This window comes from Podarcis cretensis (assembly GCF_951804945.1).
Source record: "Podarcis cretensis genome assembly, chromosome: 1".
Classification (NCBI taxonomy): domain Eukaryota; kingdom Metazoa; phylum Chordata; class Lepidosauria; order Squamata; family Lacertidae; genus Podarcis; species Podarcis cretensis.
The window spans coordinates 6615054-6627338 of NC_137170.1; the positions used below are offsets into that span (position 1 = coordinate 6615054).

A 12285-nucleotide genomic window follows, 5' to 3' on the forward strand; every position below is an offset into this window, starting at 1 on the left:
CCCAAACTTTTATTAGCTGCTAATCCCCATATTAAAGGTAAAGGTAAAGGTACCCCTGCCCGTACGGGCCAGTCTTGACAGACTCTGGGGTTGTGCGCCCATCTCACTTAAGAGGCCAGGGGCCAGCGCTGTCCGGAGACACTTCCGGGTCACGTGGCCAGCGTGACATCGCTGCTCTGGCCAGAGCCAGAGCCGCACACGGAAACGCCGTTTACCTTCCCGCTGGTAAGCGGTCCCTATTTATCTACTTGCACCCGGAGGTGCTTTCGAACTGCTAGGTTGGCAGGCGCTGGGACCGAGCAGCGGGAGCGCACCCCGCTGCAGGGATTCGAACCGCCGACCTTTCGATCGGCAAGCCCTAGGCGCTGAGGCTTTAACCCACAGCGCCACCTGCATCCCCCTAATCCCCATATTACAGCCCCCCAAACTACATCACTCATACATCATGGTTACATCATGAAAGGGGAGGTCTGGTGGCAGTAATCTGAGCATCCTGGTTCCCCTTGCCCTCCACCAAACACCCATCAAGTGTAAACAAAAGAGATATTTACATTTCCCTGTTTCCCAGCCAAGTGAATCACACCCTTTTGTCTTCATCTGGGGTTTGTTATTTCTGGAATGGCTACCTGTCTGGCACTCAGGTATCAGGATGCCAGGAATTATCGCTCAGGCAGAGGGACTGCTGAGTAGCTGAGCTCACTTGTCTACAGTCATACCTCATGTTACGTTTGCTTCAGGTTGAGCATTTTCAGGTTACGTCGAGCCGAAAGTACCGGAAAGGGTTACTTTCAGGTTTCGTCACTCGCGCATGCGCAGACGCGCACAATGATGTCACGCGCATGTGCAGAAGCGGCGACCCGCGCACCCGCAGATGTGGGTTGCGTTCCTTTCAGGTTGCGAACGGGCCTCTGGAACGGATCCCGTTTGCAACCAGAGGTACCACTGTATATGAATTTCTGAAGTTTTCCCAGTGAGCCAGTACATAGATACATTTATCAGTGAATTTTTACATTTGGTATTGTGCATCAGAGGCCCTTTGAATAGATAGGAAGAAACTGCGATGCAGTGTTTTGTGGGGACAAATCACAAAAGTCACAAAAGTGATTGTGCTGATTTTGGTAGTGGGCTGCATGTGAATGATATCTGCTGGAGGAGCAACCCCCCCCCCCAACTTATATTTAAATTCCTGCAACACTAAAAACCCAGCCCTGGAATTGCAGTGAGTGCTCAGTGAATGGTTGTGGTTTGACTGTCAGACTAACACCTGGGAGACCAGGGTTCAAATTCTCCCCCCCTCGGCCATGAAGCTCACTGGGTGACCTAAGAGCCAGTCACTCACTCTCAGCCTAACCTACCTCACTGGGTTGTTGTGAAAATAAAAATGGGGAGGGGGGAGAAAATGATGCACGGCACCCTGAGTGTCAGGGAACTGCCATCGGAGCCAGAGGAGGAGGGAGGGCTCCGGAGGGATTCCGGAGAGCGTCCCGGGATGGGGAGAAGCAGCCCATCTTCTGGGGAAGGAAATCAGCGTAGCACCAGTGGAGAAGGGGGGCAGATGGGGGAATTGGCGAGGCGGTCCCATGACTCCTTGCCGGGGACCAGCGGGGAGAGCACGGGTCCTCCGCTGCCCACTCCCTCCCTGCGCAGAAGTCTTCCGCGCAGGGAGAGTAGGCGGAGACTAGGCGTCAAAGAACTTCTTTGCTGGAAGAAGTTCAAGATACGCCCACTGAAGGATTCTGCCAGCGATTGAGACAGCCACGGGTGAGTGGCTGTCCGGAGAGAAAGGGTTCACCTAGGTAACCCAGCCAAGGGTGGCGCCGATTTACGCACAAGCAACCCCTAGAACCATTACACTGAGCTACTTGGAGGGAAAGTGGAATATAAATGAAAAACTAAACAAACAAATAAATCTTAGCTTACTTATACTGCAAGCTGAACCATGCCTGCTCAGAAGCCACTCCCGCTGAATCTGATGTGAGCAGGATAAGTGATGTTTGATGTTTGAAGCTCAACATCAAAAAAAAACGAAGATCATGGCCACTGGTCCCATCACCTCCTGGCAAATAGAAGGAGAAGAAATGGAGGCAGTGAGAGATTTTACTTTCTTGGGCTCCATGATCACTGCAGATGGTGACAGCAGTCATGAAATTAAAAGACGCCTGCTCCTTGGGAGAAAAGCAGTGACAAACCTAGACAGGATCTTAAAAAGCAGAGACATCACCTTGCCAACAAAGGCCCGTATAGTTAAAGCTATGGTTTTCCCAGTAGTGATGTATGGAAGTGAGAGCTGGACCATAAAGAAGGCTGATCGCCAAAGAATGGATGCTTTTGAATTATGGTGCTGGAGGAGACTCTTGAGAGTCCCATGGACTGCAAGAAGATCAAACCTCTCCATTCTGAAGGAAATCAGCCTTGAGTGCTCACTGGAAGGACAGATCCTGAAGCTGAGGCTTCAAGATTTTGGCCACCTCATGAGAAGAGAAGACTCCTTGGAAAAGACCCTGATGTTGGGAAAGATGGAGGGCACAAGGAGAAGGGGACGACAGAGGACGAAATGGTTGGACAGTGTTCTCGAAGCTACCAGCATGAGTTTGACCAAACTGCGGGAGGCAGTGGAAGACAGGAGTGCCTGGCATGCTCTGGTCCAGGGGGTCACGAAGAGTCGGACACGACTAAACGACTAAACAACAAATGATAAGTGGTGTTAGGTTTGCATTCTACAGCTCCCAGGATTCCTGATGCCCTTGCAGGAAACAGAGACTGGTAAATAGGATTGCCAGGGCATATATTTTGCTTCACCTAAAGTTTCATTCTCCTGATTCCCAAAGAAGAGGCAGGGGAGCTTTCAAAATTCTGGCAAGTTTGCATTTTTAGCCGGCTGCCACAATCAGATGCTGCTCTGGCAGGAGGAGGAGGAGATTTTTTTGACCTTCAGGCTCTGCATTCCGGAGCAACTGCTGTCGCTGTGGAATTTTTCCTGCAGGCAGCACAGAACTTCTGCAGCCTCGATCCAGTGTTTTTTGGCTGTTTCGATGCCACTGCAGTGAGCTAGTTTGGGCAGGCCCAGGTTCTGGCAGCGGCCGGCTGCTTTGACGGAAATGTCCCCAAATGAAAAATGGAAATAAACACAGAGAAAGTGTCATTGCAAGAGGGGAGCCTTGATCACGCTAGGCTCTGACGCAGCTGGAGAGATGGCAATCGCTGCCATCTGTCTAGCTCTCGCTTTCCGGAGGGGAGGCCGGGTGATCAATGGAGACCATGTGGGTGTGAGGATATTGGAACATATCCGGCTCGGCTCCTGCAATGAACAGCTGTTTCTGCAGCAGGAGGAACAGGTCAGCAAACGCTTGCTGCAAGAAGAAAAAAGGGGGAAATTCCTGCCAACTTCTTGCACACGTTGTCTTCTGTACAATATGCATAGGGGATAAAATTGAACCTGGAAGAACCCCATGTGGCTCCAAGGCTCCATGTGGCTAAAGAGCACTCCCCAAGCTGCTGCTTCTTTGGCAATCACCCGTAGCCGAGGAAGACTGTCTTCCATAAACACAGTTTTAGCAACGAGTCCATAAGTGACTGTGGAGGCCAATTCTGGATCCACACGTCCTTCCACAGTGGGGACATTGGTTTCCGGGTGGGAGTTGATCACAGTGAGGATTTGCCAAGTGTGCCTTCCTCTTTATGATTTTTTTCTTCCTTGCGTCCTGAGTTCGAGTGTCTTCAAAGCCCATGGCACCTTTGGTCAAGGCTGTTCTCCAACTGTAGCGCTCGCAGGCCAGTGTTTCCCAGTTGTCGGTGTTTATACTACATTTTTAATGATTTGCCTTGAGAAAGTGTTTAAGCCAGTGTGAGAAAGCCAGTGTGGTGTAGTGGTTAAGAGCAGTAGACTCATAATCTGGGGAACCGGGTTCGCATCTCCACTCCTCCACATGCAGCTGCTGGGTGACCTTGGGCCAGTCACACTTCTCTGAAGTCTCTCAGCCCCACTCACCTCACAGAGTGTTTGTTGTGGGGGAGGAAGGGAAAGGAGAATGTTAGCCGCTTTGAGACTCCTTCGGGTAGTGATAAAGCGGGATATCAAATCCAAACTCTTCTTCTCCTTCTTCTTTTGTTGACCACCGGCACTACATATTCCATTTTTAAGTTTGGAATAGAGTAGTTGCGCCCCTAGTATCACCTTCTGGAAATGTCTATCCAAGTAGGACTGGAACTACTGCAAAATGGTGCCCCCCACCCCCAGTTCGGACGGCTGCTCCAGAAGGATTCAATGGTATCGAAAGCCACTGAGAGGTTGAGGAGAATTAACAGGGACACATCATACAGTTTCTGTGTCAAAACCGGGCCTAAACCCTGACTGCCATGGACCTAGGAAATCAGTTTCCTCCAAATACATTTTAAAAAGAATAAAAAATGAATGAATGAATGAATGAATGAATGAATGAATGAATGAATGAATAAGGGTGCTCTCAATGCATTCAGCTTTCCCTAAATGGGTCGGTCCAGTAACAGATATTTTATCTTCTTCTGTGCTTGCCACCCCACACCCTCCAGGCGTTACTCCTGGGGCAGCAACATCCTTCCACGAGGCGGGTGCCGTGCTTCTTCCAGCTGTGACACAAGGCGATATTAGCACCCAGCAAGCCGCAGGGCCTGAGAGGGTGATGGAGGGAGAAACACCAACAGCTTTCAGAATCTCCCAGCTGCCAGAAGACTCTGTGACTGCTGCTTCTCCCCTTGCCACCAGTTTCCCTGTTCTTAAAACACCGGATGCAAAAGGTTGGTAGATTCTTCTTTCTTTCTTCTTGGCTGTGACTCCATAATAATAATATTACTTTTATTATTTATACCCCACCCATCTGGCTGGGTTGCCCCAACTACTCTGGGCAGCTTCCAATACAGTCATACCTCGGGTTACAGCCACTTCAGGTTGCGTTTTTCGGGTTGTGGACCACCGAAACCCGGAAGTACCGGAACGGGTTACTTCCGGGTTTCGGCGGCTGCGCGTGCTTTGCGCATGCGCTGAATTGCAACCCATGCATGCACAGACGCGCCACTGCGGGTTGCGAACGTGCATCCCGCATGGATCACGTTCGCAACCCGAGTGTCCACTGTATATGCAAAAACATGATAAACCAGCAAACATAAAAAAACACTTCACGGGAGCAACGTTTGGGAAAAACAGCTCCGAGAGAGAAGAGTCTGCATTCCAAACATTCCTGTGGTTTTTCCTGTCCAAGGAAAGGAATGTGGTTGCTTAGCAACGCAGGCCAGTTTCAAGATAAGGGCTGGAACTCGTGTTTTGACTAGGCCTTACAAAGGAACTGTTGGAAAGGGACTTTCCAAGCGGCCAGTGTTATAGCTGCCAGGTGCACAGAGTGTAAACAAGCCAGCTATTGGATTTTAGAGGCTTGTGTTTGAGAGTCAATGCAAGGACTCAAAATGGATGCCAAGAAGGGGGGAAGCCTGCCTTCTCCACCCCTTTTGACCAGTGACAATTATGCATCTTGGTCTATTAAGATGAAGGCCTTGCTGCAGAATCAGAGACTGTTTGGGGTGATTGAGAACCCCATCCCTGCAGCACCAACGCGTGCTTGGGAGTCACAGAATGTGAAGGCCAGAACGGCAATAATTCTGTGCGTGTCGGATTCTCAGCTTATTCATATACAAGATTTACAGCACGCGAAAGATGTTTGGGACACGCTGAGAAGGACACATCACAGAGATGCAGGTTCTTCAGCGTTGCTGTATTTTGAAAAGCTGACTAACCTGAGGCTTGCGCCTGATGGAGATGTTCAAGCGCACCTGACGGAAATGAAATTTCTGCGTCAGCAGATGGTGGAACGCAATTTCCGTCTGCAGGAGGAAGTGTTTTGCTTCATGGTGATCAACAGCCTGAATCGGACTTACAAAACGGTTGCCAGTCAGCTGGGGTCTCTCCCAGCGCAAGATCTAACGTCGGACAGGGTCTTTGCCGTGGTCCTGAACGAACATGACAGACTTGCCGCCCTGGACGTCAAGGACAGGGGGAGGGAAGAACGGAGTTCAGACACCCCCACTGCTGTAGCTACTGGAGGAGACGCCGTAGCTTTGAACGTTGTCCAATGCCACAATTGTGGACAGACTGGGCATCCTCAGCGGAACTGCAGGAAGCCACGTCAGAACAAAGGAGCCAAGGGAAGCTCCACGAAGTCTGAGGCGTCAGGCAGAAGTCATGCCAAGTCACAGGCGAAGCCTGCAAAGGCTTTGATGTCCCTAAAAGCCACACCACAAGTGGGGAATTCCTTCATTTTAGACACGGGAGCGACGGTTCACATGACCCATCGCAGGGATTTGTTTTCGTCGTTTAAGAAGCAAAGCTTCGTTGTACAACAAGCCAACGGTCGAGAGCTGGAAGCCACCGGAATTGGGACTGTGTATCTTAAAAGTCTGAACTTGACTATAAACAATGTTTATTTGGTTCCAGAGTTGAAGTACAATCTGCTCAGCGTTTCGCAGATTGCCAAGAAAGGACTAAAACTGTCCTATGATGATCAACACTGCGAGATCTACAAAGATGGAGAGTTGTATCTTTCTGCCAAAGAGAAAGATGGACTGTATTTGTTGACTTTTGATCAAAGTGATTACATGGAATGTAATTCTTGTGATTCTAACATGATTTCTTTTGCAGGTGTAGCTGAAAAGAGCGCCAAGCAGGTCACCTCAAGGGTCGACAAGGCATTTCAGCGGGTGTATGCTGATGTGATTGGTCCTTTAGCACCATCTAGAGGCAATGCAAAGTATTACCTAATATGTGTTGATTCTTTTACAGGTTTTGTCTGGATTTATCTTTTGGAGAGACCGAAAGAAGCCTTAGAAAGGTTTAAAGAGTTTTGTGACAAGGTTAAAAATATGCATGATGCTGACATAGATTGTCTTTGCACAGATGAGAAGCCAATTTTTCTCTTACAGGATTTCCAGAGGTTCCTGAAGAAGAAAGGGATAAGACACAAAATTGCTAGTTCCGAAGAAGCTTGGAACAGATGTATCTGTGTTAGGTTGAACAAAGAATTGCAAAAGGGAATGCATGCGCAATTGCTTAGTTCACATCTGCCACATGAGTACTGGGCTGAGTCGCTAATGTCATTTTGTTACACGTGGTTGAGAAAGGTTTCAAAAGACTTGGGAAGTTCTCCTTTTGAGAAACTGTTCCACAGAAAACCTTCTGTTGCCCATTTCAAGGTTTTTGGGTCTCATGTGAGGACAGAAGCTCCGGGTGGAGTAAAGAATGCCAGAGGCATTTTTGTGGGTTACGAAAAGGGTCTCTACAGAGTAATTTTGTCTGAATCTGGTAAGGTGATTCTCACAAAATTTCTAGAGAGTGCTCCTGAACAGGAGAGAGTGATTGTTCACACATTTCCCACAGGTGATGATGATGATTCTGATGATGATGATGATGAGTTTGATCTTATTGAGTTCAGTAGTACTGATGATGACAGCGACAGCTCAGACAGCTCAGTTGTCACAGTCATTGAGAGGAAATCTCACGTAATGACTAGACCCTCAGAAGAGGAGGATGAACCACTGATTAAGCTTAGTACTGGTTCTTCAGAGAGTTCAGAGGCTGAACCAGAAAGCAAGGGAGAGCAGCACCTCTTACGTAGATCTGAGAGAGCAACGAAGGGTGTACCACCCAAGAGGTATTCAAAAGAGTTTGCCAACCAAGCTATTGCATGTGTTGCTGTTGTAAACGACCAAGGTCAAATTGAAGCTGTGTCTGAGTCAGAGACAAAGGCACAACAGAGAGTTGCTAACCAAGGTAATGCAGAAGCACTCATTCCTTGGAAGGCACACAACCAGAGAGGTAAATTGGTAAAACCAGTGGCGGGTAGTTCCAAGGGTGGAACTGAAACAACAGGGGAGTGTTATAAGTATAACAACTGTTTGTTTTCTTCTCTGGATGACGCTTTGCTCGCAGCACGCAATGATACTTTAGGGGGAGTATGTTATTCTAAAGCAGCAATGCTGCAGCAAGCAAAGGCTACAGCAGCTCAGACAGCTGCTTGTGGCTGCAAAGCCAGACAGGATGTATGTGACTGTTGCCATGGAAACAAAGGGGCAGTCCATTCTGTACTGAGCACCGGATGTTAGCTCAGTGTGTGTGTCATATGACCTGTGCAGGATGTACATGGGTGGAGTTTGGAGTTTCTCTCTGTTTGTTGAACAGAGCAGACATGTTTTCTCTATATGACTGCTGAAGACAGGAATAAAACATGTAGATACATTTCTGTCTGAGTCTGATTCCCCTCCCTGGGGATATGCTGGAGAGCAGGGAGGAGGAGAAGCAGTTTGGTGTGTTTTTCTCACAGCCTGAGGAAAATCGCCGGAACGGACCTCGTGTGTTTTTCCTACCGGGAGTCGCCGGAGTGAGGTCAAAAGAATTCAGCCGGTGCCTGGAGAGATAGGCACATACCTCTGACCGAGCCTGAATTCTGACAGATACATGGTCCCGCCCACAGCTTGTGTTATAAGAAAAATACTGTTCTCTTTCCCTTATGGGGTATCTAAGAGCCTGTATAGAGTCCTTATGTAGGTTTTCTATCGGTAGGAGAAAATAATTGTTAAGTTGTGGGTTGACATAGCAGACGACACAGCGATTTCTCCAAAGCAGCTCTTTATTTTGTAAGCTGGAATAGAACTGACAGCAAACAGCTCAGCCGGCCTGCTTTTATAGGCAGCCGGCTGTCAACATTGTAGCAACAACAACCCAGAGTTTCCCGCCTAAAATAACTGACGTGGACCTGAGTGAAAACTATCTACAGACCTGAGTGAAAACTATCTACAGTATCCCCCTGCTGGCCCAGGGTGAAACTTCACTACATAACAATAATAGAGGCCAACCAGAGAATATTGAGAAGCAAAGCAACTAGTAAGCCTGATCTTTATTAAACTGTTGCAACAGGGTGATCCCCTCACACACAGGAAAGGAGGAGGAACCCCGAAAAATGGCGTGCAAGCTTTTATATGGACTTTTGAAATTGCCTGCCCTGTAGCTCAAGACCACCCCCCAAAACATCATACATGCATCACAGAAGGAGGCTGGTCTACAGCAGAAATTTGAGTGTGTTGCTTCTCTCCTGTCTGCCAGGATACCTGATAATGCCTTACCTGATTACCTTTTCTGGGTAGCCTGGCTATTCCTTTGAGATGGTAAATACCGTAGATTCCGGTGTATTAGGCAACTGGGCATATTAGTCGACCCCCCAAATTGGCAGCTGCAATTTGGGGATTTGTCTTATAAGCCCAGTCGCCTAATACGTTGAGCAGCAACAGGGGGCGGGCTCAGCTCCGTGCCGGGAGAAAGCTGCCCGGTGCGGAGCTGAGCCTGCCGCTCTCTGCTGCTGCTTCAGGTGCCACTACCAAGAAGGCCTTCTGCCTGGTTTCCTGTAACCTCACTTCTTGCAGGGAGGGAACTACCACAAGGCACTCAGAGCTGGACCTCAATGTCTGGGATGAATGATGGGGGTGAAGACGCTCCTTCAGGTATACTGGACCGAGGCCGTTTAGGGCTTTAAAGGTCAGCACCAACACTTTGAATTGTGCTCGGAAACGTCCTGGGAGCCAATGTAGGCCTTTCAAGACCGGTGTTATATGGTCTCGGCGGCCGCTCCCAGTCACCAGTCTAGCTGCCACATTCTGGATTAGTTGTAGTTTCCGAGTCACCTTCAAAGGTAGCCCCACGTAGAGCGCATTGCAGTAGTCCAAGCGGTGTAGACAATATTGTATAGCCAGTAACCAGGCCTTGCATGCATGCTGAAAGACTTCAGTTCATTCGGCCTTCTTTCTTTTGTTCTGTATAGCAATTAGGATGCCTCCAACTCTGATTCTATGACTAAACCAACAATATTAGGAAGAACTTTCTGACAGTAAGAGTTTTTCGACAGTGGGACAGACTCCCTTGGGAGGAGGACCACGGAGGATCTTGTGGTCTTCAAACAAAAACATCTTGGAGGTCCTGGACCACAGGGAGGTTAGGCTGGCCTCAACCAGAGCCAGGGCTTTTTTGGCCGTGGCCCTGATCTGGTGGAACGCTCTGCCACAAGAGACTAGGGCCCTGCGGCACTTGACATCTTTCCGCAGGGCCTGCAAGACAGAGCTGTTCCACCGGGCCTTTGGCCAAGGCACAGCCTGACCCCCTCCTTTGGTGATCCTCACAGAACTCTAGCCCAATGGTTGCCATCAATTTGATTTTTAATTGATTTTAGAATGAATTGGTTTTAGAATGCATTTATATCAATTGATTGTGATTTTATTTAAAGTGTGTTACTTTTATTGTTGTTAGCTGCTCTGAGCTTCGGCTGGGGAGGGCGGGATACAAACAAACAAACAAACAAATACCGTATTTTTTGCTCTATAAGACTCTACAATTCTATGGTTCCGAATTTGTTGCATTTCTGCCTGCAGTTACCGTATTTTTTGCTCTATAAAATGCACTTTTTCCCTCCCAAAAAGTAAGGGGAAATGTGTGTGCGTCTTATGGAGCGAATGCAGGCTGTGCAGCTATCCCAGAAGCCAGAACAGCAAGAGGGATTGCTGCTTTCGCTGCGCAGCGATCCCTCTTGCTGTTCTGGCTTCTGAGATTCAGAATATATTTTTTTCTTGTTTTCCTCCTCCAAAAATTAGGTGCGTCTTGTGGTCTGGTGCGTCTTATAGAGCGAAAAATACGGTAAATAATAATCTGCCATGGATGCTCTAGTTGAGATTCCTGCATTGTACGGGGTTGGACTAGATGATTCTCGGGGTCCCTTCCAACTGTATGATCCTGTGCAAGAGGTTGTTTCCTACCTCTGCCAATAATCAATATTCCACCCCACTGAGCATGCTCAGTTCTTGTTGGGCTGTTTTGAGAGGGTTCCTCCCCTCACTCTTTTCGGGTGTTTCTCCTAAAGATTTTGTGGTACAGTGGTACCTCAGGTTACATACGCTTCAGGTTACAGACTCCGCTAACCCAGAAATAGTGCTTCAGGTTAAGAACTTCGCTTCAGGATGAGAACAGAAATCATGCAGCGGCAGCGGGAGGCCCCATTAGCTAAAGTGCTGCTTCAGGTTAAGAACAGTTTCAGGTTAAGAACGGACCTCCAGAACGAATTAAGTTCTTAACCCGAGGTACCACTGTACTTCTGCAAGTCTAGAGGTCCCTGCCACCTGCTGATAACTGCGAGCCCCTCGTGCACCACCCTTGACAGGTGCGCCTGGTCACGCAGCTGCCAATCATCTTAGCATCCCGATGATGTCATGTGAACCGTTTTCCTCCCCCCCACTTAATTTATTTATTATTAATGTCGCGATACATATATGAAATCTTTACACATTGATACATATACATTATTCAGTTTTTCGCAATCAAATAATTGATTGAAAAATTGGAAAAAGTGGTACTATACCGACAAAAATAGAGTGGCTTGCCAAATTATTGGAGTATTACAATATATCCAAAACAATGGGAGAAATTGGAAGGATCTCAAAAGAGAAGATAGACAGGGACTGGAAGGTATTTAAAGGATACTTGCAAAACCATATTGAAAAATCAGAACTCCTATTAGAATAAACAAGTTCTGTTCTAAATACTGAAATACTAAATAAGATTGATAACAATGTGTAATAGAAAAAGCATGAAATTAGGTTAAAAGTGTGTGAAGGAAAGTAACAGAAGTGGATAGAAATTGCAATTGAGTAGATTGGAAGTCTAACACAAAGGTGGGGTGAGGAGTGGTGGATGGTGATGGGAAAAGGAATTATCTGTGGGATTGAGTGTAGGTATGTTTGAACATTTTTAAGGACTGTATGAAATATATGTTTGTATGCATGTATATTCACAATATGTGTGTATTAATGTTGAATTATTTTAATCATAAAAACTAAATAAAAAAAAACTAAATAAAAAAGATACATATACATGTCGGGATATCAAGCCCTTTATCAGGAGGAACTGGCAACAATCCTAGGCACCCGGCTTGATTCCCTGTTGACCTCCCTGGCTGCATTCCCCAGCAGGCGCAGGCAAGGTCTCGATCGGCGATTCTTCTCAAACGTGAGAAGAACACACCCCTCTTTCCTGCCCCTCCGGGCAGGGGAAAGAGATAGACAGAAATGTATTTACATGCCTTTATTTCTGTCTTTGCAGCGTTACAAAAAACATGACTGCTCTCTTCAAGCTCCAGCAGTGAAGAGACAAACACTTCCTGGATAGGAAAAAACGGAAGAGCTCATATTACACTCTGAGCTAATTCTGGTGCTTCGCACTGTGAATAG

General features: G+C 47.5%; 1 protein-coding gene across 4 annotated transcripts in view; it reads left to right on the forward strand.

Annotated features, from left to right (window-relative positions):
* Positions 1-12285, forward strand: part of ARMH4 (armadillo like helical domain containing 4) — an 82177-nt gene that overhangs the window by 21638 nt on the left and 48254 nt on the right. For 3 of the 4 annotated variants that reach the window (XM_079991277.1, XM_079991278.1, XM_079991275.1), the window contains exon 3: positions 4549-4773. The exons of the other annotated variant lie outside the window; for it this stretch is intronic. In XM_079991277.1, the coding sequence (XP_079847403.1) occupies positions 4549-4773 (225 nt within the window). The remainder of the gene's footprint in view (positions 1-4548; positions 4774-12285) is intronic. 4 annotated transcript variants of the gene reach the window in all.